The sequence below is a fragment of the Alosa alosa genome, chromosome 7 (assembly GCF_017589495.1).
Source record: "Alosa alosa isolate M-15738 ecotype Scorff River chromosome 7, AALO_Geno_1.1, whole genome shotgun sequence".
Lineage (NCBI taxonomy): Eukaryota > Metazoa > Chordata > Actinopteri > Clupeiformes > Clupeidae > Alosa > Alosa alosa.
Genome location: NC_063195.1, coordinates 9,306,279 through 9,330,629, shown reverse-complemented (window position 1 = coordinate 9,330,629; position 24,351 = coordinate 9,306,279). Strand labels below are relative to the sequence as shown.

At 43.5% G+C, this 24,351-nt stretch overlaps 5 protein-coding genes and 2 non-coding genes across 10 annotated transcripts in view; 5 read left to right on the top strand and 2 right to left on the bottom strand.

Annotated features, from left to right (window-relative positions):
- The first annotated feature begins 3,620 nt into the window (after positions 1-3,620).
- On the top strand, positions 3,621-4,279 carry LOC125297604 (histone H2A-like). The gene has a single exon (XM_048248059.1). It carries the CDS (start codon positions 3,635-3,637, stop codon positions 4,010-4,012), a length of 378 nt encoding a protein of 125 aa, XP_048104016.1. The 5' UTR covers positions 3,621-3,634; the 3' UTR covers positions 4,013-4,279.
- Positions 4,280-4,847: 568 nt separating this feature from the next.
- Positions 4,848-5,258, top strand: LOC125297596 (histone H3). The gene has a single exon (XM_048248049.1). It carries the CDS (start codon positions 4,848-4,850, stop codon positions 5,256-5,258), a length of 411 nt encoding a protein of 136 aa, XP_048104006.1.
- Positions 5,259-6,188: 930 nt separating this feature from the next.
- LOC125297617 (histone H2B-like) lies at positions 6,189-6,563 on the bottom strand. Its single transcript, XM_048248073.1, has one exon. The coding sequence runs from the start codon at positions 6,561-6,563 to the stop codon at positions 6,189-6,191; it is 375 nt and encodes a 124-aa protein (XP_048104030.1).
- A 1,167-nt stretch (positions 6,564-7,730) lies between these two features.
- LOC125297626 (histone H4) lies at positions 7,731-8,042 on the bottom strand. Its single transcript, XM_048248082.1, has one exon. The coding sequence runs from the start codon at positions 8,040-8,042 to the stop codon at positions 7,731-7,733; it is 312 nt and encodes a 103-aa protein (XP_048104039.1).
- A 5,989-nt stretch (positions 8,043-14,031) lies between these two features.
- The window catches only part of dzank1 (double zinc ribbon and ankyrin repeat domains 1), a 16,233-nt gene continuing 5,913 nt past the window's right edge, over positions 14,032-24,351 (top strand). Inside the window, exons 1-15 of one of the 4 annotated variants that reach the window (XM_048247935.1) lie at positions 14,032-14,103; positions 14,371-14,540; positions 15,047-15,203; positions 15,399-15,553; positions 16,204-16,331; positions 16,479-16,561; positions 16,927-17,044; positions 17,325-17,411; positions 17,476-17,517; positions 18,047-18,139; positions 18,429-18,551; positions 20,780-20,932; positions 21,808-22,060; positions 22,540-22,643; positions 22,932-23,015. In XM_048247935.1, the coding sequence (XP_048103892.1) occupies positions 14,432-14,540; positions 15,047-15,203; positions 15,399-15,553; positions 16,204-16,331; positions 16,479-16,561; positions 16,927-17,044; positions 17,325-17,411; positions 17,476-17,517; positions 18,047-18,139; positions 18,429-18,551; positions 20,780-20,932; positions 21,808-22,060; positions 22,540-22,643; positions 22,932-23,015 (1,689 nt within the window). In that variant the 5' untranslated portion in view covers positions 14,032-14,103; positions 14,371-14,431. Of the gene's footprint in view, positions 14,104-14,359; positions 14,541-15,046; positions 15,204-15,398; positions 15,554-16,203; positions 16,332-16,478; positions 16,562-16,926; positions 17,045-17,324; positions 17,439-17,475; positions 17,518-18,046; positions 18,140-18,428; positions 18,552-20,779; positions 20,933-21,807; positions 22,061-22,539; positions 22,644-22,931; positions 23,016-24,351 lie in introns of those variants that run through there. The other 3 variants (XM_048247936.1, XM_048247937.1, XM_048247938.1) reach the window with 3 other exon arrangements.
- Positions 19,512-19,584, top strand: trnav-aac. The gene has a single exon. It is a non-coding gene; the product is annotated as a tRNA-Val (tRNA).
- On the top strand, positions 20,276-20,348 carry trnav-cac. The gene has a single exon. It is a non-coding gene; the product is annotated as a tRNA-Val (tRNA).

The window sequence follows — 24,351 nt, the reverse complement described above, 5'->3', positions numbered from 1 at the left end:
GTACACTAAATTAGGAAATATACTGTACAACTGATAAACTGATCAGCTGTCCTTTTGTGTTCATATCTCATCCATTTCTTTTCATTTCAAATACCCAACCTGCCTGCCTAGATGAACCAGTCTGTTTGTCTAGACACCCACATAATTAATTCAAAAGCATAGATGACTTAGAAAAACCACCCTGCTTAACCCTTAGAACCCGATTGACGCAAAGTGCGTCAAAAAACACATCCTTTCTTCTCTGTTACATTGCTCCGCGACTGTTCATCACAACGAGATAAAACCTTTATTTTATGACAGAGAATAAGTGGGGCTTTCCAAAGAGACTACGCACTTGTCTGTACGATCAAGTATGAAAATAAAAAAAAAATCATGAAATTAAATAAAAGTGCATCATATTTAAAGTCTATACTTCTCTGCGTCCACCTGCGCACCCATTATTCTCGTTTGAATTACTCGCGAACCCGTGATCGCATAGATATGGCAAGCATATCTGATGAAAGAGGAGAAACAGGGCTATCCATTGGTACCATGGATATCGATCTCACTGGCTTATAAAAACAGACGAAGTGAAGTGTAAAATATTAACGTCATGTACACAAACCAACGCTGCACACCTATTACTCTCGGAGTAATTACTCGCGGACCCGTGATCGGATATATATGCCACGTATGTTAGATGAAAGAGGAGACACAGAGCTATCATTTGATACCAAATACAACCTTCTGGGTTATAAAACAGACGAAGTGACAGCAAAATAATAACTTCATATAGCTGGACTTACCCCACGTTTTTGTCTGCTTTTGTGGCAAAGCATGTTTATAATCCAACGCTATCGTGTGTTTCTCTATGGCAAAACATGTTCATAATCCGGTTTTGAGATCCTAGCAAATTCCTGCATGGCATCCAATTCAAGGCTCATATTGCATCCCAATTTGTTCAACAAAGAAACACCTTTTTTGCCTTTACTTTGTTCATGGCAATGCAGTAAAAAGTTGAGAATCATCATGAGTGCATACACCATAGTCACACATGCTAACAGGCAAACTGGGGTCAAGTCAGGTCAGAACAGTTCGTGTCACAGATATGGAGCGCAGAATGTTCATTTTTCATAGCTAAATAAAAAATGGCATTTATTTCCGTAAATCACACACCACATATTTCTGTAAATTGCTCAGCCCCAGAGTATCCCTCCAACATGGCATTCATATTGCCCGTTTCAGGACAGTCTGCCCTACACACACATGAAATGCATGTAGGTGAGATACAGGTCAAAATATAAGAATTTTTATAATATGATTTTTATATTTTAATTCTTTAAAAATCAAAATAAAATCAATGCTAGTACTAATACATGAAATGATGGATAGCCTAGACTCTGCTGAAAAAAAACAATATATAATATGTGTGTGTGGCACTTACAATGACCAGAATAAATCCTTATGAATAAAGGTAGTGAAAATGCCCTAAAAACAGCTTAGGGTTCTAAGGGTTAAGTTAAGTCAATAAACCACGTTATAAATGGGGATCCTTTTCCTCCTTATAAGCCTTATAAGCCTAAAGGTATTTCGGAGCTGTCACCAAAGCCGGACACCAAACGAGAATCAGTCTGGACCCTCTCAGTTCTCTACCAGTGGTGAATTTAAACCTAAAGGAGGATTCCGGTGATTCAAAACACCAAACTTATTATCATGCAATAAAAACACGTTTCACACAGCAATGCACTTCTAATGCAACATTGGTAACCAAGAGGCTGAAGGTAAAATAAAAAACTAGGCCAGGAACGAAACACAATGGCCCAACATTGATCACACGAGTTTCAAATTATGTGACACAACCGATAGAAGACACATTTGACAATTGGGAAGAAGGTTTTTTTTTTTTTTTTTTTAATGTAGTGTGAATGTAAATCAGTTGTTAGATTTGCTGTCCAAAGAATAACCCGTTCCAGTGTTGGGTGTAGGCCTACTCCTAGTGTAATTAATTATTTGTCATACGTAGTTATTTCAACAGCCATATCACCACATTGGCTAACTTATATTTACTATTAAGCTACTTGGTCCTGTGATATTTATACCTAGGTTATATGGTACGCATGTTTATCGTGTATGCCAACTGTGTTTCGCTGTGTCTAAAAAGCTCCCGTTTGTAAAGTACAGATTCACAAAAAAACTACATTGCCACGGCTTTTACGCGTTATTGAGGATTATATCTTGATCTGTGGTACTTTGTTGTTGGGGTATTGCAGGGTTTTATTATGATTATATGCATGTTTTCCTCGCAAAACTAAGTCTGACTGAGACCACTCCACCTAGACGCCCAAAGTTCTCGGTTTGAGGCAACAAGAATAAAGAGCAAACATGCGCGCCCATACATTCATTGTAAAGTGTACGCTGTGCTCTTCACAGCAGGCATAGACTTGTTGGGAAATGTTGTATCGTTACTTATATTCGATACAAAAAGTGAGAGGAGAAAACACAAGCGCTCTCTTCGCCACAGACAGGCACGGAGAGCTCTCGGTCTGCTGACTCTAAATGGTTCTCATGTTTGTTTTAAGACCAGCCTACCAGTTCTACCAGTCATTCATTCTTCTAGGTCTCGTCTCGAGTAATCTGTGCGTAAAACCAGAGACTTTCTAATGAGGAGACACAGCACTCAAAAAATACTCCATAGAAATGCATGGGGCTAGTTTGTCACGCCAATATGGCCGTTGTCTACACATATCCCACCCCTTCCTCGGCAAAACGTCGACATGTGAATACATTGAGCCAATCATATGTTGCTGCGCCGCTGGAGCAAGATTGGTGTCGTGAAGCCTTGCGCACGCGCAGTTCGACCCAAAGACTGTGCCCGATGAGTGCCCATAAAACGTTGGTATATGGCCGTCGTGTGGAGGGACTTGCCTAAAAGGACTTTGGTTTAGCTAAACGAAAGTGTCTATTTAACCACAGTAAACCATCTAAGCTCCCGGTGTTTACTGGAACAATATAACAAGCTGAAGTGGTTGTGTGTTTTAAGGTTTTGGGTACTTCGTGATACATTAATACTGCTACAATGTGACAAACTGCCTTATGGTTGTGTTGCGACATTTGGAATATTTTGTATCATGATGAGAAGCAAGCAACTACTTTTTTTAGGAAAAGGACCACTCACTGTGGCACATGTTGTGCAAGTAAAATATGTGTAGATAACCAGCAGATTCTGATGGAATAAACGCATTCAAAGAACTTTTGGGCGGCTCTTAAAAGAGCCGTTATGTAAGCGAGTAAACTTTAAATTTACTTCTTGGGTGCAACCTTTTTGGGTTTAGCAGCTTTACGCTTGGCCGCTTTGGGTTTCGCGAGGCCTTTGCGGGGGCTGGAGCAGCTTCTGCCATTATTTTCTTTAGGTTTTAGGCAAGTCCACTAAAGGGAGGGACTTGCTATTGTTTGTGATCGCGCTGAAAGGAAAAATCTATACGCGCCAAATTGAACTCAAATTGATATCACACAGCGAACTACACGCTGATTGGCTCTCAGCATTATGTTCTCAGCCACTGGGGAACTGACTTGCCCCGCCTTGGTGTCCTATATTATACATGACTTGTAACGCTTCACCATTCGTTCATTCAGACAAGCGCCGAACAGAGAAATCATGAGCGGTAGAGGCAAAACCGGTGGAAAGGCCAGAGCCAAGGCCAAGACTCGTTCATCCAGGGCTGGACTTCAGTTCCCCGTTGGCCGTGTGCACAGGCTGCTGCGTAAGGGCAACTATGCCCAGCGTGTCGGCGCTGGTGCACCTGTATACTTGGCCGCTGTTCTAGAGTACCTGACAGCTGAGATCCTGGAGTTGGCAGGTAACGCTGCCCGTGACAACAAGAAGACGCGTATCATTCCCCGCCATCTGCAACTGGCTGTGCGTAACGACGAGGAGTTGAACAAGCTGCTCGGTGGAGTGACCATCGCTCAGGGTGGTGTGTTGCCTAACATCCAGGCCGTGCTGCTGCCCAAGAAGACTGAGAAGTCCAAGTAAACCTGCTCCCTCCGACTAAAAAGACAAAGGCTCTTTTAAGAGCCACCCAAATACTTTTAAAAGTGATTTCTCAAGTTGACTAATCTAAAATGTCAAAATATTAGAAATACGAGTCCTTTCAGTCAAGATTAATAACTGGCCACTCAAGACAATTCTTAATAATCAAAACATCTATAACATGAATTTGTCATCAAATCAAAATTATGGTCATTGTACGGGATACACAACGAAAGCGTTTCCAAAGGTGCATTCAATAAATTAATTTAATAAATGTAAAAAAAAATGTTCAATCCATGCCACCCACACACATTCTCACCCGCCCCATCTTCCACACACGTGCACGCACATGCACGCACATAACAGAAGGGAGTAGTGCAATATAATAAATACAAGGTATCCAAATATGACGATACACTGTCATACAGACACATTATTTCAACTATTAAAAAAAACATCAATGGTAATGATAAACGTATTTGATGGCCCACGTTTAGCAGATACAGCCTACCTCAGGAATGTGTGGTTGTAGCTAGCTAATATGTAATTTTTTATGACAATTTTTAACGTTTTTACATTTGCACTGACAGAGGCAATGTTTAACTGTAATTCATATTAAAAGTGTTTTGTGTATAGTGAATCAAAACAATGATCGAGGCCATTTTAGAGGGTGGGCTTTGTATTTTGAATTGCAGGCGCCACTCGGAGGGAACTAGGAAGACCAATCAGCGGAGACCAACCACCTGACGTACATAGGGGGCAGGCTAAGATTGTAGGCCATATATACCCACGTTCCGCAATTGTGTTTATACCCTTCAAACCCGAAGAATACGTAGCAATGGCCAGGACCAAGCAGACAGCCCGTAAATCCACCGGAGGCAAAGCTCCGAGGAAACAGCTCGCCACCAAGGCTGCGCGTAAAAGCGCACCAGCGACCGGTGGCGTGAAGAAGCCTCACCGTTACAGGCCTGGGACCGTAGCTCTGAGAGAGATCCGTCGTTATCAGAAGTCCACCGAGTTGCTGATCCGCAAGCTGCCCTTCCAACGCCTGGTCAGAGAAATCGCCCAGGATTTCAAAACTGATCTGCGCTTCCAGAGTTCTGCTGTCATGGCTCTTCAGGAGGCCAGCGAGGCTTACCTGGTCGGTCTGTTCGAGGACACCAACCTGTGCGCCATCCACGCCAAGAGGGTCACCATCATGCCCAAGGACATCCAGCTGGCTCGTCGTATTCGTGGCGAGCGTGCTTAAATTGATTTAAATCAGAACCTGAAAATTCAAAGGCTCTTTTAAGAGCCACTCAAACGTTTAAAACAAGCTATTCCGAAAACTGCATTAGATGTTAAATTGGTCTGGTAATGAGTTTGTCATGATGTGTACGGATATCGGAACGTCACTGATTTCAGCCCATGCCCTAGGCCCAATTACGTGTATGTCAAATTCATTTGTATACAAACCAAGACGGCGGATTTCTAAAGAAACGCAAACACCCATCCCATAATCTGTATTAGCTATGTACCAAAATTATATGGCACCCACCAGATCAGCACCAAACTCTGAGCACGGTAAACACAATTTGATTTTTAAGGCAGTATGCTCCCGTGAAGAACCAAAGGGGCAAGTTAAACACCCTGGTTTTGTGTTTCAGACTTCAAGACAGGTCGCTTCTGAATAAATACATAAAGGAAAATGATGACAGCGCAAAGCTTCTGTTACGTTTCATAGCATTTACAAACAAGCCTGTTCTTGTTTTAACACTAAATAATTATTGAATTGGAATTGCATAGCTGACTGTTGTAAACGTGTCCCCAATCAAGCCCATTTGAGTTGGAACAATAGCAGGCTGTGCATGTTTCCACTAGGTCGTGCACCTTCATTGTACCCTGGAAATCCAGGCTACCTTCATTGGAGAACTTTCAATTCTATAACGGATGTCCCACTAAACGCAACGGTTAAGTTCAAACGTCTACGCACCCTCGGAAATACGCATGATGTTCTGGCAGTAAGTGACGGTAGAAAGTGTTATTTTATGTTTGTAATAAAGAATTTTACAAAGTTATATTTTAAAATATAACTTATTTGTAAAACAAAGTTATGTTGGTTATATTGAAATTACTTTTCAAAGAGAATGTGGGTGGCTCTTAAAAGAGCCTTTGGATTGGAGAATACTAAAATTCGGCTTTACTTAGAGCTGGTGTACTTGGTGACGGCCTTGGTTCCCTCGGATACGGCGTGCTTGGCCAGCTCACCTGGCAGAAGCAGACGCACTGCGGTCTGGATCTCCCTGGATGAGATAGTGGAGCGCTTGTTGTAGTGAGCCAAGCGGGAAGCCTCTCCAGCGATGCGCTCGAAAATGTCGTTCACGAACGAGTTCATGATGCCCATCGCTTTGGAGGAGATACCGGTATCGGGGTGGACTTGCTTCAAGACTTTGTACACGTAGATGGCATAGCTCTCCTTTCTGGACTTTCTGCGCTTCTTTCCTCCCTTTCCTGCCGTCTTTGTTACGGCTTTCTTAGAGCCCTTCTTGGGAGCAGGTTTTGCTGGGTCTGGCATGTTGATTTCTCGATTAAAATCAACCGGAGTGGTGACGAACAGCCAACGTTGTCTATATATTCTGGTTTCTATGCAAATGAAGGCATGCATCACTTGACACACCTACAACTGGAACGTCCTGTAATTTCCCTCTGAAACCAAATACACAAATACGATTGGTCATTTTGTATCGAAGGGGGCATCACCCACAGAACATTATTTACACCGCCTTATTTTGTTTCCCTTCCCGCACTTTTCTTCTTAACAAGTTTACAGCCACGTGTATCAAATAGCCTACCAACAGATCAATTTCGCCAGGGGAGGTACAAGAAATATAATAAAATATTGAAAGAAAACATAAGAATTGAAAAGTAGAAATAGTTTGTGTATTTAAACAACCTGGTTATTACAATAGGAGCACATAGTCGACAAAAAAGTAGCCATAGTGTTTTAATTTGGAATTTGGATTTATAAATGTAAACTTTGGTCAGCTTCATGACAACTTGTTCCAAGACATGTATGACAGCATGAGAAACCTGGAAAAAAGTGGCCTACATATATTTTCATATTTCGGAGACGATTGTTTGATTTTGTCTGAACCCTAATTTTACCCAAACACTATTTTACCCGGTAATAATCAAGTTTCATGCGCGCCCTCATTGCAGATTGAATATTGGAGAGGCTATGGTCATGGCTCTGGCATTTCTAGGCTATAACAACACTTATTATACGGCTCTTCACAATGCAAGTAAAATCCATTGACTTGAATGGGATTTCCGAAAGTTCTAGCGGTCATTATTTCTTGGGAAAGGACCTCTGAAAACAAGAATGACCGCTGTCAATGGCAACGGAGTTTGCGATTAGTAAGTCCCTTCAGGGCGAAACAAGACCCCTCCGCTGGCGCGTCGGGGTCCGGTTCGCCTTGTCGGGACTTATTTTCCCCATAATGACCGGCGTTCTATACATTATCCCTTACATATTCAGCTAGACTTCTATTACCAAATGTTGGCTCGGCAACCATGGGACATTTTACATATTAGTCATTGTTGAGGTTTCATAGCTTTCCAATAATGCAGTCAATAATGAAAAACGTAACATCACGCCCAGTTGAGATAGGAATAACACTTTTTAAAAAATTGGGTGGCTCTTAAAAGAGCCTTTGTGTGTAAGCCGAGTGAGATGAGATTTTTAACCACCGAAACCGTACAGAGTACGTCCCTGGCGTTTCAGAGCATAGACGACGTCCATGGCGGTCACGGTCTTTCTCTTGGCGTGCTCGGTGTAGGTGACTGCATCACGGATCACATTCTCCAGGAAAACCTTCAGCACACCACGAGTCTCCTCGTAGATGAGACCAGAGATACGCTTCACACCACCACGGCGAGCCAGGCGGCGGATAGCGGGCTTGGTGATTCCCTGGATGTTATCACGGAGAACCTTGCGGTGACGCTTTGCGCCTCCCTTCCCAAGACCTTTGCCTCCTTTACCTCTACCAGACATTTTGATTCTTCGTTAAACTACCGAAAGTTATACGAATGTGAGGCAACTGTGTGTGGCAGCTCGTACTAATTTCCACAAGGAGGACGTCGTTGAAAACCACCAAGAACTGGCCTTTCTTTGTCCCTCCTTTTCCCAGAATGGGCACTGCGCGCGATTTTAGGCGAATACGTCACCAAAAAACGCCCACATCTGAGCTTCATTCAAAAACGCCCACATCTGAGCTTCATTCAAAAATGCAAGCAATATTGAAACTAAAAATAGTTTCCAATTTTTTGCCAAATAATGTGTATGTATTCATAGGCCTATAGACCCTTTCCACTGCAGAAACACTCCTAATCGTTCCTAGGCAATTATGGAGGCACATAACAAATAATTGAGCTGATGGTAACTTGTCTACTGAAAATCCTCTATAGGACCAGATTGAGAGTAGGCTATCTATTCGTAGGCCTATACCAGAGACTTTCTAATGAGACAGCACTCAAAAAACCCTCCATAGAAATGCATGGGGTTAGTTTGTAACGCCAATTTGGCAGTTGTCTACACATATCACACCCCTTCCGCGGCAAAACGTCGACATGTTAATACATTGAGCCAATTATGTGCTGTAGCCTATTGTGAATACATTGAATCAACAATGTGGTGTGTTGTGAAGACATCGTGCCAATCATGTGCCATCTCGCCGCTGGAGCAAGATTGGTGTCGTGAAGCCTTACGCATGCTCATTTCTGCCGAAATAGATGCCCATAGCACTTTTTTTAAGTGCCCAAAAAGCGTTGCAATACGGCCGCCGAGTGGAGGGACTTGGTCATGTCTCATCCATATCGAGGGTCCCACACACATGATCAACCTAGGGGTCTCCGGTGTGGTTTATACTACGGGCACACACTGGCCAACCCACTAACACCATTTATAGTGAGAGCGAGGAGAGAAGGGTCACCCCCTTTTGCCCTTGAATTTGGGCCTGTGAGGTACTAAAGCCAGATACTTTCTAATGCGGAGACACAGCACTCAAAAAATCCTCGATAGAAACGCATGGGGATAGTTTGTATGGCAGTTGTCTAGGCATATCACACCTCTTCTGCAGCAAAACGTCGACTTGTGAATAGATTGAGCCAATCATGTGCTATGTTGTGAATACATTGAGCCAATAATGTGGTGTGTTGTGAAGACATGTGCCAATCATGTGTTGTGATCTCACTGCTGGAGCAAGATTGGTGTCGTGAAGCCTTGCGCACGCGCATTTCTGCCGAAACGGATGCCCGATGAGTGCTCAAAAAGCGTTGTGGCAATCATGGCTGCCGAGTGGAGGGACTTGCCTAAAATGACTTTGGCTCCACTCACATCCATCTGGGATCGCTTCCATTGGGAGTGATTTCGGCACCAGATTTTATGGTAGAGCCAATCAGAACGCAGGGTGGGAGTTTCATAGATGTGACATAGCGGAGAAGCGACAGTGCCGCTGGCGCGATATCATAGGCCTACTAATCGCAACACTTGGCACCAGCAGCTCTTGCGTTAGCCTATTGCATACAACCTTTTTGACACCTAATTGTTTATCGTATTATCATATGAAAAGTTTGCCTAGCCTATCCTCCAGTGCACCTGGCTGTCTATTATGCTGTACTACTGGCACACATTAGCACCTGTAACTGGGTCATCCTTCAACATTCCATAGTGCATGGCAGCAGTTATCAGATTAGCCTATCCTCCAGTGCACCTGGCTGTCTTCTATATTGGGACATTGGCACCTGTAACTGGGTCAGCCTTCTACATAGTGGCTGGCAGCAGTTATCATATGAATAGGCTAGTTATTATAATAAATAACTACTTTACAAACAGCTATTTTATAACAAACATTAGCACATGTAGGCCTGGGCCAGCCTTCAACATTGGCAGCAGTTATCATATAGGCTAGTATCATCCAGTGCTGACTGTCTACACCACTGACACATGTAACTCTAATTAGCCCCTGTAACTGGATCAGCCATAGTGTATGGTGTAGGCTTATCTGTAATTTTCACGATAGAGACAAATATTTTACGTATGGCGTATCGGTATGTTTTAGGCCTACAACTAAATAGATTTGTTTCCTTAGTTAGGCTATTTCAACTATTTCAACCGTCTTTGACCACAACAAAATATCAGACAGCGCTTTTATAAAACAACCGTTTATTCAAATAATATAAGATAGCAATACATTTGGCTATAAAACCTAAAACAATAGTATAGAATGTAAACAAAGTAAACAAGTACGATGAAGTGGGCTATAGCAGCAATAAGGTGCAATAAAATGAGCACAACATTCATCGAGGGTGCTGCTGGGTGTGCTCAAACACCGTCTGATACAGTGTGTGCTTCAGCTGATTAAGCACCAGCGGATCGACCTGCTCCATCATGTGCCCAAGTACATTTAAAAAGCACCCCGTAGGCGACGACGATGACACATGCGGCCCCAAAGACGTGTCCTGATACTCCCTGAATTGACCCAACTTCCGCCTCGCGATCTGGAGCAGCTGTGGTGTCACCACAGACTCGTCGCGTGCCATCCGTCTCTTCTTCCTTCTTGGGCTACACGGAGAGATGGGTGATGCGAATGCCGCAGAAGTCGGAACGGTGGTGATGGGGAAAGTGGAATGGAGAGAGGTGGCGAGGTCGACCGGCACGGTGACGAGGACCGCACTGATTCGGCATCTGTGTCGCGGGCTTCTGTGTCTGATGGACCGCACTGTTGCGGAGGTGCTGGGCCGCACCTCTGTGAAGCCTCGGCTGCTTTGGTGCACTTCTGGATTTATGTAAATACAACAACGTTAGCATCCAGCGTCAAACGCAAGTTACAACAATCGCATTTTGCAGACTTTAATTCCAATACTAGGCTACACTTTAGGCTTTAGACAAATTCTGGCATGAGAAAACTATTAGGCTACGATTTAACTACAGCTGATCAAACCAGCACGAGGGGAAAAAACAGACTCCAACTGATTAAACCAAGAATAGCGAAAGCAAAGATGTTCTGCTTACCTGTGCATCATTTGCCTCTGTCGCCCTGGGTCTCACAAAATTGTTCAGCCATCCCAGTTCCTGCAGGATTGGCGCAGGCCTGCGTCCGGCAGCACCACCACTGCTTGCCAGTGCCTGTGACCTCTTCTTTGCTTTCCCAAAGCGGTCACGGAGGTTCTTCCAGACCTTTCTGCATCGGGCTTCATCCTTTCCCAATGTCATGGCGATTTCTCGCCATGAATCCTGGCACCTCTGGACATCTCTGTGTTCCTTCAGGGCAGGATCATAGAGATGCCTGCGGAGGCGCACTTGCTCGGCAAGCTTGCACTCGACGTTGTCCATGTCTTTTAGTTTCCGCTCTGTCGCGCGCCGATCACAAAAAGGACTGGTGCAAATCCCCTGGACGTGGCACTTTAAAATGTCGCGCGCCGGCGATATCGACGTCACACTCCCGGCCGGGAACCTGAAGGCGTGAAGGGTTTTGGGGTAGGGTGTGTGTGTGTGTGTGTGTGTGTGTTTGTGCCTAAACCGTCCACAGCCAAAAAACTGAATGACTTCGTTCCGGTTGCACTGACACCCTTTATTGCAGAATGTTTTGAGAGGCTGGTCCTGAAATCATGTCTGCCTGCTACACTGGACCCGTATCAATTTGCCTACCGATGCAACAGATCAACAGAGGATGTCATCTCCACAGCGCTCCATCTGGCACTCACCCACCTGGACAGTCCCAATACATATGTTAGAATGCTGTTTATTGACTTCAGTTCAGCATTCAGCACTGTAATCCCCTCCAAGCTGATCTCCAAGCTCAGCCAGCTTGGCATCAGCAACTCACTCTGCAGCTGGATTATGGACTTCCTTACAGACCCCATGACTGTTAAATTAGGAAGTCTCTTCTCCTCCACCATCACCCTGAACACTGGCGTACCACAGGGCTGTGTGTCGAGCCCTTTGCTCTACCCCCTCTTCACCCACGACTGCACCCCTGTTTATGGCTCCAATGCTATAATCAAGTTACACCACAGTGGTGGGCCTGATCAGAGAAGAGGATGAAACAGCATAGAGATGATCGGTTCAGCACCTAGCTTTGTGGTGCAAAGACAATAACCTGGCACTCAATAACCAGAAGACCAAGGAGATCATTGGGGCACACATCCCTCTCCACATCAGCGGTGCTGAGGTGGAACGTCTATCTAGCTTTAATTTCCATGGGGTCCACATCACTGAAAATCTTTCTGGGTCTCTCAACTCTTCCAGTCTGGTGAAGAAGGCACATCAGCGCCTTCACTTTTTACGAACCCTGAAGAAAGCACACCTGAGTCCTAGGATCCTAACAGACTTCTACCGTTGTACCATTGAGAGCATACTCACTAACTGCATCTCTGTATGGTACGGCAACTGCAACACTGCTGATCACAAGGCAATACAAAGAGCAGTGGAATCTGCACAAAGGACTATTGGCTCTCAACTCCTCTCCATCCATGACACATATCATAAATGCTGTGCAAACAAAGCCAAATCCATTGTCAAGGATGCACCCACCCAAACCATGGTCTTTTCAGTCTACTCCCATCGGGCAGGCGATACAGGAGCCTGCGCTTCAAAAATATGTACAGGAGCCTGCGCTTCCGCACCAGAGGCTGTAGCAGTGCTGAACAAAACTACACCTCCTGCATAGTATTTGCACTTTAGCTGTTACTAGTTTACCTGTTTACTTTTTTACTACTGCACTGTTTACCTGTTTACATTGACTGCATTGCACTGCTTACCTGTTTACATTACTCCTACACTGTTTCACCTATGACTTTGCACTGCTAATACCCCATACTATACATTATATATATGAATTTCACATTTCAAATTTCACATTTCATCTTTTGGCATTTTTGGAAGCCCATGACGTCTGTTCTAATAGTGGTAGAAGGCTGGAAACTGGTGTGGTAGTTCATTGTAGCCTGTACTACACAATTGGAGGCAGGAAATGGAGGCAGAATCAACATTCCTTACTGTTTGGGTGAGAGGTGGGTCACCAAAGTCCTAAAAAATGTTGACGGCATGTGTGATTTTTCACTTTTTGGGTGGCCCTAGCACCACAATTAATGATCATATTCATTCTAAATAGGATTATTTGTTATATGTGGGAACCTTGCTCTTGCCAAAATGAACTTCAAGGGTGGTACCACTGGTGGGGGTTTTATTGGGGTCCAAAAACCCTCTCCGGCAGGGGTGACTCTTTTGGAACCCCATATTTGGACCCCAAAATGACCATACTTGATGATACTAATAGGATTTATACCAGATAAAGATACATATTTGTTCTTTCTTTTAATGAAATAAAACCTTTCACTATCAGATCAGGGAGAATTTAGTGATGATAAAGCATGAAATAGTGGAAATAACTTAGTATTATGTTCAGTGATGGCAAACAATTAAATGACCATAAGTGACAATGCACAAATTATCAAAACTTCATCAAGTTAATAAAAATAGCCTTTTTGTTTTACTTTAGTTGTTTATGTTACATTTGTGTTATAATTTACATATAAATGTAAGATTAATCACAATCATAAAACAATAACTAATGTATTTATTTATTTGGGGGCAATTGTATAGGCCTACCCCCCCAGAAATTGGTTAGTTGCGGCCCTGATTGTTGGACATGAAAGTCCACAGAGAACAAATGAACAAAAATAGTAATGCTATGTAGGCTAAATTATATATCTTTAAGTTTAGTCTGATGCAAATTATGTCCAAAATGTTCAAAACGTTTCAATATTTATATAAATATAAATAAGGTTTAAAAATATATAGTTCCATTATAGAGGCGTCCGCTAAATTAAACATAGGCCTACATGTAAATTACGCTGACAACCCATGGCATCTCCAGAATTGTGGTCATTGGTTCAGGTTGTTGCTAGGGTGCCTACGAGTAGGCCTACGATCCACCAATGACATGCACGCATCTCTCTTTTTTTTTTTTGAGTGCGTTGCTAAGAGAGACAGAAAACAGTAGACTTCACTGACGGGAAACAGTTGCATTGCAAGGCAATCTACGTGGCATCAGGTGATTGTTTTCCCCTTTTCAGTTACAAAGTTGCATGTGTCGGTATGTGGCTATAGGCTACTATTTTGTTCTTGTGGTTTGTTGAGGCATTGACATAGCCTATTCGTAGTAGGCTACGATTTCTCCTCGAAATGAAATGCCTGTTGTTGAAAGATGTCACTAACTTAATTAGGTGTAAGCTAGCCTAGCTTATCTATATGTGTTGCTGCGTGGACTAAGTTTCTCCAAGGTTTCTGTTGAATTCGTTTCATCTAAGCCTGCTTGCAGGCATTTCCATGCGTTCTTTTTTCAGTTGTGTTAGTAAGTGAGGGGGTCTCCGTTGACAAACATGACCGCAGGCAGCATCACCGTGCCGCTCATCATTCCGATCCGGGTGCCGCCGCCGGGAAAAGCCAAACATGAGATAGACACTGCCACACCCGTCGAGATCAAATCAGGTAACTTGCATGCATCACGTTACTTCCCAACGCAATGGTTCAAGCTTAAAATTAATAGGTTACAACAGCACAAGTGTGTAACGAGAATTGAAATAATTTGCAGTGCAGGTCCTGTGTAGCTATTGCACAACTTGTTGAGCATTGTAACTGCACATGATACATCATACCTCATATCATGGAAATTGTGCATTTTATGATCAAAAACATCACCTTTCTGCCAGTGTTAGTATAGGCTACCCTAAAGGCTATACCAATAATATTTTTTTAATATTCTCTCTCTCTCTCTCTCTATCCCCCCTTCTCTTGAAGACACCTGTGACATTAGTGTGTACATAATACATATCTAGAGTAGGTCTATATTTTTAATACTCTCTCTCCCCCCCCCTTCTCTTGGAGACACCTGTGACGTTAGTGTGTACATAATACATATCTAGAGTAGGTCTATATTTTTAATATTCTCTCTCTCTCTCTCTATCTCTCTCCCCCTCTCCCCCCTTCTCTTGAAGACACCTGTGATGTAAGTGTGTACTTCACTCTGGACGGCACTAAACCGGACCTGAGCAGGAGGAGACCAGGGCTCGGGGAGGGCAGCACCCTTAGGTACACCTCACCTGTCTGCTTACCAGCAGGGAAGGTGACCGTAAAGGCCTTGGCCGTCAGAAGGTGAGAAGAACAGGGTCTGGGCTGTGGGAGGTTTGTTAGAGAGAGAGAGAGAGAGAGAGAGAGAGAGAGAGAGAGAGAGAGAGAGAGAGAGAGAGAGAGAGAGAGTAAACAAAACAATCTAGAAATAAATGAAAGAACTATGGATGTATGTGTTTGACAGACTGTGTGATGAGTCATTGTTTATGTATCTCCTAGTGATGGCAGGGAGAGTGCTGTTGTCACCAAGGTCTTCCTGGTAGAACCCGCCATCCATGGAGAGAAGAAGGACGACACCGAGACCAAGCCGGTTGACGAACCGGACGCAACTCTCCTGGCCACCACTGTCGAGAACGGTTCTGGGGACGTTCCAAGTAGGCCCGACACCATGGGGTTTTGTTGCGTTCAGTTAGGGATTGTTCTGTTCTGTATTACACCACAAGGCGGCGCTGTGAGACAGAACATGACAGAGCCGTAGATAAATCTCTATCAAATTTCTGGTGCAGTACCTAATATGAGTACACAAGTGCATTACAGTGTCTTTTGGTTGGTATGCCATGATGTAGTCTGGGACTACATCTTATTTTTTTCACTAAAACTATAACCATATCTGTCAGCACAATCAGATTTGATTGAACTTAAAAAGGGAGATAAGTAGCTATGTGATGCAATCTAGGAAAACCCTTCACATCGTGCACTCAGAAATTCTTGATTTTTGCTCTGTTTCAACCCTCCCTGGTGAAATTTCTGAATATGATACTCCCAAAATCTTGAATGTTGCTAGGATGGTATCAGAATCATAAGTTGGTAAATTTGCACCATGTGAAGGGTTTTCCCAAATCGCATCACATACGATCAAATGAGCAGGTAAATATTTTGATGTTACAGAATTTATTTATGACTTATTTATGAATTTAATAATAAAACTTAAAATAAGCATTATCCATTTCAAAATATGACCAGGAAGTCACTCTGCCTCAGGTAGAGTTTTTATTTATGGCTTCATGATGTCTGTGTTCCTCAGCAGCCATGAGGGTATCCAGTGGTGGCATCTGCAGAACCCCCTCCGGCCCCTCAGGCCCCCGGTTCCTCAGCCAGCGCCTGGGGAACCCGACTCCAACAAGGGGCGTATCCGACCCTCAACACACAAAGGTACTGACATGCTCCAGCTACTGAATCCTGTAGGCCTACCTACAGTTACCTAGCAACTTGTGTTTGTGTGTGTGTGTGTGTGTGTGTGTTATGGTCTGTGACAACATAAAAAATATAATCAGAGTTGGCTGTCTTCTGTGTGTGCAGATTGTCAACCCAGCAGAGAGTCCTCTCAGAAACCTGACCAACACACACATGTCTAGAATTCAACGAGAGACGGACTTTCTCAGGTATGACTGGCAGAAACACAGAACGCAGTGTTTCCCACAGAATTAAATTCTATTTGTGGTGGTAGGTTTGCAGAATTAACTTGAATGCAACCGTTTTTAACAAATTAGCGCAGTGTGGTTATGATGCTAACCAGATTTAAGCACAATTTAGTACAACCTGGAAAATCATTGTGTGGTGGTCAATTGATATTGTGGTGGGCCCCCGCAAATAAGTCAATGTATGGGAAACACTGGAACATATGTATTTGCATTTTATGGGTTAAACAGTTATTGTTTCATTCTTTGTTAATTAATCTTTCTCACCTTCCTTTCCTGCTCTCTCTCTCTCTCTCTCTCTCTCTCTCTCTCTCTCTCTCTTTCTGCAGGTGTTCTTCTTGTCTAAGCCATCGTCCGTCGGACCCATTTGCTCGGTTCTGTTTGAACTGTGGGGCCACCGTACCCCCGGTGCCAGGGCAGAGACTCCCACCAACCGAGGGAGGACAGGTACAGAACCGAACCGCAAACAAACCAAGATGACCATTGCAATAGACGTTTCCACACACACACACAAACAACCTTGCAGGTATTTGTGTTTCTGTGTTTGTGTGTCATGTCAAACACTATTGTGTATTTGTGTGTGTGTGTGTGTGTGTGTGTGCGTGTGTGCGCGTGTGTGCGCGTGTGTGTGTGTGTGTGTGTGTGTGTGTGTGTGTGTGTGTGTGTGCGCATGTTTGTGTGTGCGTGCGCGTGTGTGTGTGCACGCGTCTGTGTGCGTGTTTCTCAGATGGCCGTGTGTGTGTCCTGTAAAGCGCTGGTTCCGGTGAACACCTCGTCCTGTGTGGTGTGTGAGACCCCCATGGCCCCTCAGCTCCAGCCCCAGGCCAGCCTCACATTGCAGGTGAACACCCCAACACTCTAACAGCCCAACACTCTAACAGCCCAACACTATAATACCCCAGGCCAGCCTCACACTGCAGGTGAACACCCCAACACTATAACACCCCAACATTCTAACACCCCAACACTATACTGCCCCAACACTCTTAACACCCCAACACTCTAACACCCCAGGCCAGCCTCACACTGCAGGTGAACACCCCAACACTATAACACCCTCAGGTCGGCCTCACAGTACAGGTGAACACCCTGTACACAACCCCCCAAAACTTAACATCTAACACTATCCATCTATCTATCTATATATCTATCTATCTATATATCTATCTATCTATCTATCTATCTATCTATCTATCTATCAATCACAATACTGAGATAGGACTTCTAAAATTTCCCTCGTGACGAATTAAGTATCTATCTATCCATCTAGCTATCTATCTGTCTGTCTATCTATCTACCTATCTATCTATCTATCTATCTATCATGACCTGACTTTAACTGCATTCCTAGAGGCACAGTATACAACCACATGCTAATAGAAACTGTATCCACATGTGCCAGACTGCCTATTTACTTTTATGTCATAACCTCTCTTACGCTCTCTGATAGGACAAAGTAATCTGTCAGTCATGTGGGACAGGAAACCCGTCACACATCAACTGCTGTGTCACATGTGAGGCCCGCCTACCACAACCTGCCACAGTAAGGACATTAATGAACTAACTAACATATCAGAACATATTGAGAGAATACAAATAAAGTGTGTGTGTGCGTGTGTGTGTGTCTGTGTGTGTGCGCGTGTGTGTGTGTGTGTGTGCGTGTGTGTGTGTGCGTGTCCGTGTGTGTGTGTGTGCGCGTGCGTGCGTGTGTGTGTGTGTGTGTGTGTATTTATGTATGTATGTGCGTGTGCGCGTGTGTGTGCGTGTATTTATGTATGTGTGTGTATGTGTGTGTGTGTGTGTGTGTGCGTGTGCGTGTGTGTCCACTGCAGCCAGTGTTCAATGGCCTTAGTGCTCCTCCGCTGCCCTGCTCTGAGGGTAATATGATCTCCTGCTCCAAGTGCCGACGCCTCAACCACTCAGACGCCCGCTACTGTGACTGGTGCGGCGCCAAGGTGGGTGCCAGTCAAACCTGCTCTCCTAAATTTATTTATTTATTTATTAAATTTATTTTGCAGGCGTTTTTTGGAACGGTAACCAGGTACGCCATGCTGTTGGAGGTGCAAACAAACGCTGCATCGCCATTTAAATCACATAGTAATGAGCTGGCTTAAGGGTTGTAAAAGTATTTTGTCGTGTTTAGTTGTATAATTACAGCACAGCTTTTATAGCTATCCATGTGTGTTCACTTCTGGCTCCTTGGCTATCAATTTGGTGACTATAACAGACTTTTGATGTCTTTAGAACACTAAACATATCGGAGGTGTCAAATGTTGAGTTACTCCAGTCTAGATTTTTTGATGTTAATCACTCCAATGTATTTCTATGGTTTATCCAAAGTAAAGTGCCTGTTTTCAAAGTCAAGCAAAAATTCGATAATGTTTGCACCTCAAGGGGTCTATGACGTATGTTTGTGTGAAAGAATAATACATATATTTGGATTGTGGTTTCCAAAAAAAAAACAAACAAAAAAATCGCCCACAGGTATCACTATACAAAACAAAACCCCTTAATATCACCCCTTATAAATGATTTACTTTTGACATTACAACCCTTCTATAATTAATTTTTTTTTTTTTTTTTTTAAGTAGAAATGTGCATAGATTAAGGCCGATTAAGGATAAAAGCCTACTGAATTTACCCCTTAGCCTACTTTTTCAATGTCCCCTTATTTTTCCCATTTAATTTCCCTGAATTAACACCTCAAAATAAAATTAAGATATACTTAAATACAATTAAGATGTACTTAAATTGTCCTTAATTACCCCCTTAGTCACGACAAATATAGGGAACTACTTGACACTTTAAATGTGATATGTCCTGAATATGTGACTTGAAGAGAAGGATTTATTCCTATAGGTGACTGAATACATTGCCTCACTGTGATTGGACGGATTTGTGACGTAACCAATCAGGTTTCCGTAGTGTAGTGGTTATCACGTTCGCCTAACACGCGAAAGGTCCCCGGTTCGAGACCGGGCGGAAACAGTTTTGATTCGTTTTACCGTTGAAAAGCACCAAAAATATTATTTGTTCATCGGCTCTGAGGTAATCTACACGGATTTGCACAGATTTAAAGCTATCACTTAAATTCCTGTGTTGTCCCTGACAATCCATGCCTCCTTTTTCAACACAGACTGACACACGCGACGAACGTTCGCATTTCTAGATCTCGTTTCTTTCTCCCTTCACTATCTTGATAACAACACGCTAGGAGAGTTTCCATATGAAATGTAGACCTATACATTTATAAAATCTGTATATAGTCCCTCTCTATCTTCAAAAAACTCCTGAAGACCCAGGAGTCCCAGAAGCAACTTATTATCACCTGACTTGACTACACTTGACTGTATGGAAATGGGATTGCACTCACTGATGTATGCTACTAGCTTGTGAGTCGCTTTGGTTAAAAGGCGTCAGCCAAATGTAATGTAAAAATATCACGTGTGTAAGACTTACTAGGCTTTAAATCTTCAAGTAGGTATGTCGTTAACAGCTATTTCCACGAACTGAAATTCTAGTAGACCTAACAGTGTAGCCTAGCCTAGCCTAGAATGTTCTCTGTTTTGACCGGCCGACCGGCATGTGGTGTCTTTCCTGCATCCTCATTGGACAATTTCGATTAAGGGTCGATAATTCCAACGATTCGATTGGATGAATTTCCCACAGAGAAGAACAGGTTTCCGTAGTGTAGTGGTTATCACGTTCGCCTCACACGCGAAAGGTCCCCGGTTCGAAACCGGGCGGAAACAGATTTTACGCTTTTAATACAGTAGTCAACACTACACATCTGGTCAAAATGAAGTTTGACCAGATGTGTATGGTGTACCGAGCGCATAGGCTTCTGAGTCGTCAAATAGTCCTACTGATGCTGCTAATTTATGATTAACAAGGCAGCGCGGAAGTTCAAATTGTCAACACTAATTTGCGAGTAGATGTTTCAGTTTGCTGGTTTAGCCTTGTGCACACAAACAGGCGACTGTACAACACTCTGTACCGAGAATGCAATGGCAAATTAGGCAGTAGGGCTATATACATGATGGACATACATACTAGCCTATCCTATTACGTCTGCCGTAAGACATGACGACACATAACACGAACAACGTGATGTTTGATCATATGTGTGGATTGTTTTTTTTTGTTTTGTTTTGCTTTTTGTGTCCCCACTTTTCTGTCATAGCCAGGCCATGTGGCGCGGTACCTGACGTGTTCCCGTTGCGGGTCCAGCTCGCACCCCTATGCGAGCTTCTGCGGCCGCTGTGGCGTGTTCCTGGAGGGGCCTCACCGGGTGCAGTCCCGCTGCAGCTCAGCAGGGGGAGCCCCGCAACAAGAGGTTGGGGCATTTGTGACCGACCGTGCAGAAAAACAATGCAATGCAGAATGCTTAACCCTTACGGGAAAATCGTATAGATCTATTGTAGATATGAGTATATATATGAAGAGTTTGGTTCCAAAACGCTATATCTCCATTTTTAAAAACATTAATAATTTTTGTTATTTAATTATGTATTGCAGGTAATGTCATAGCAACGGCAGTTTTGGTGTTTTGATTGAGTAAAGAACAGTAACTCAATTACAGTTGCAATGAAATTGGGCTACCTGGAAAAAAACATGAAAAAAATGATTTACGAAAATTAATTGAAATGGACATATAGCGTTTTGAAACCAAACTCTTCATAACGTCTTGCTCTGTAATACCTCTGCAATGCTTCCCCTCTATAGTGTTCCTATATAGTCCTTATCTGTACTGTATAGTTGAAGTACTTACATAACATGTCCCAAAATACTACAGATTCCTATAATATGCTATTCCAATTATTATTATTTTTTGTTAATTATGTTTTGTCCGAAAATACTTTATAATTCACGTCACACTTCAGTACTCAAATTTGTCTCCCAGTGACCCATGACCCCTCCTGCTCTCCTCCGACCTCCTTTTCCATCTTCCAAAAACTCTTTCATTCAGTCACTACTCCACTGTCATGTTATAACCATCTCTCTATCTCTGACATGATTGACCTTGATTCTGAGTGGCCTAATTCTGATTGGCCTGATTCTGATTGACCTTGATTCTGATTGGCGTGATTCTGATTGGCCTGATTCTGATTGACCTCAGTTCTGATTGGCCTGATTCAGTCTCCTGACCTACCCCTGACCTTTGATCCCTTCTCCTCCCCGTGTTTTCCATCTTCCAAAAACTCTCCCAAGATGGCTGCCGGGGACGGTCACGGTGTCGTCTGGCAGGTGCCCTCCACCAGTGGCCCGTCCTTCCCACAGACGCATGTGCTGGCGTCGGCTGCGGCGGCGGACTGCGTGGACGCAGAGACGCAGACGGCGGGACTGTTCTATCCGTCGGCCACGCAGCTGCATCAGAGAGGCCAGCAGGAGGCGCTGCAGCAGCTCAGACAGGAAATGATGCGGGACAGGAGGCCTCCACTCACCACCATCAGTCCAGGAAGAGGTGAGGGAATTATCATAGATATTAGAAAGCTAGATACCACATTGGGCTCCAGAACGTACGTAAATAGCGACGCCATCTTGGTGGGGGCAACAATCACTGGAGGCCAAAGGAGGAGCATGTGACTCTGACTGGAAATCAGACAGGTGTCTCTGATTGGAAATCTGACAGGTGTCTCTGATTGCCAGCAAGTGTTGTCCATAGACAGTAAGGTGTTGCCCCCAGCGATATGGCGGCCGTGTTTACGTATGCCACCTAACACCCAATAGAACTTCACGGACAATGACAATGCAAAACTTTCAGTGTTGGTTATTTCATCATCTAATATCTAGCATCATCCTAACTAACTAGCTCAGGCTTTTCTGCATGTTTCTGAAAGCATGTATGAGTATATTATGTTATTGTAATTCTGTGTGTTTGTGTGTGTGTGTGTGTGTGTGTGTGTGTGTGTGTGTGTGTGTGTGTGTGTGTGTGCGCTACAGGATACTGGCGAAAGCAGCTGGATCATATCAGCTCTCACTTGCGCAGCTACACACAGAACAATCTAGAGTTCCGCAGTCTGATAGGAGAGCCTCGCATGGGCCGGGTAAGCAAACAAACAAACAAACAACATCAAGAATAGCAACAACAATCCAAGTAAAAAATACCACCAGCAAAACATTAAGAAGGCCTCATATAACCAAGACCAGAGGGCATATCAAACAAACACAATCAATAATTTATCAATCAATCAATCAATCAATCTGACATATCAAACATATGCATTTCCTGAATTGCTGTGAGGCAACAAAAAGGCTTTGCTGTTCGTTCTCCTCTATGTAAATTTGTCTCAGATGATAAGTGTCGTTTTCTTTTTCTCTCAACGTTTCTGCAGATGGTCTCTGCAACAATCGAGCAGGACAACTTTGAGGTCAGCCTCAGAGTCACCTTTGTTGCGGCCACGCCGGACAAACCAAAGGTATGTAAGCAATAATGTGTTGGGCATGTGATGTCTGTTGCATGTACAATGTGTTGCATGCTCTGTTATATAATGCACAGAGTGAAGCTTTAAAACGAGGCTGGTTGATATTATTATGACCGCCGCGCAGCGAAGCCGCGCAGCGATGTCCAAATTTGCATGTCCAAATTTCTGTCAAAGATTCCCGGGACACTGAAAGACCGGGGTACACGAAACTTAGTGGGCATGTTACCCCACATGGATAGCATGGAACCATCGTTTTTCGTTTTGATCTGTAGCCTCCCCGCTGGACTGGACCCCCGAAAGAAGGGTAGGGCAGACACAGTTTTCTGTGAATATCTTGAGAACCGTAGGGCTTAGGAGGACCTTTTTTTTTTGTATGTTGAACTCAAGTGGCTATGTCAACCCATTCCATAACCACTCATTTCATGTATAGCGCCACCTAGTTAAACACAAAAAAGTAAAAATAAGGGGTTGTAATCAAAGGTATCTGTGACCTAACATAGTCAAAACTGCACAAAATTGGAATTGTAGGATCGTTATGACACCCTCTGAATGCACGCCAACTTTCGTGGAATTCCGTTCATGGGGGGGCCACCAGTGGTGGAATGTAACGAAGTACAAATACTTTGTTACTGTACTTAAGTAAATTTTCCACGTATTTGTACTTTACTTAAGTAAAATTTATAGTGCATACTTTTTTGACTTTTTACTTCGTTCGTTTTTACAGCAATTATCTGTACTTTTACTCCGCTACATTTCTACAACACCATCGTTCCTTTTTACGATACAATTTATAATCAGTTTTTTTCTCTCTGACAAACACGTTTGTTTTACCGGGGTTGCTACCAAAGATTCTGGGCTTACGTGCATTCTTAGAAACATAAGCTTCTAGTCTAGACCAGGCAAAGCGTGAGCTTGTAGCCATCTGCATTCGTAGGCTATATTCACCAGACCCATGGCTACACTGTACATGCAACTGTGTTCTGTGCCTTTCTCTGTCTGTTATCTGCAGCGTTAGGGCCTCCTCTCCGATGAGATTGCTATCCATGAGGATGTGAAGTTACAGGCTATGCCCATGCTTCTGTCACTACGTCTGATCATTTGCAGCACAAATAAACGGTAGACTATTATAGAACCGCTGGCCGGAAAAAAAACGTAGCATTTTCCAGATTAGGAAATATTCCTTAATTGTGTGTGATTAAATAAAGATGCATAGCCTACAATTGGGGTAGTAGCGTGATGACTCATTCAATGTCTATCGTCTGCGCTAAGTGAAACTGAACTTAATCATAAAGACACCTTTCTCAGCAACTTTTCTGTTCAATCAGCATAA

Coding starts and splice junctions, on each gene's coding strand:
- LOC125297604 (XM_048248059.1), top strand. CDS start 3,635: ATGAGCGGTAGAGGCAAAACCGGTGGAAAGGCCAGAGCCAAGGCCAAG.
- LOC125297596 (XM_048248049.1), top strand. CDS start 4,848: ATGGCCAGGACCAAGCAGACAGCCCGTAAATCCACCGGAGGCAAAGCT.
- LOC125297617 (XM_048248073.1), bottom strand. CDS start 6,563: ATGCCAGACCCAGCAAAACCTGCTCCCAAGAAGGGCTCTAAGAAAGCC.
- LOC125297626 (XM_048248082.1), bottom strand. CDS start 8,042: ATGTCTGGTAGAGGTAAAGGAGGCAAAGGTCTTGGGAAGGGAGGCGCA.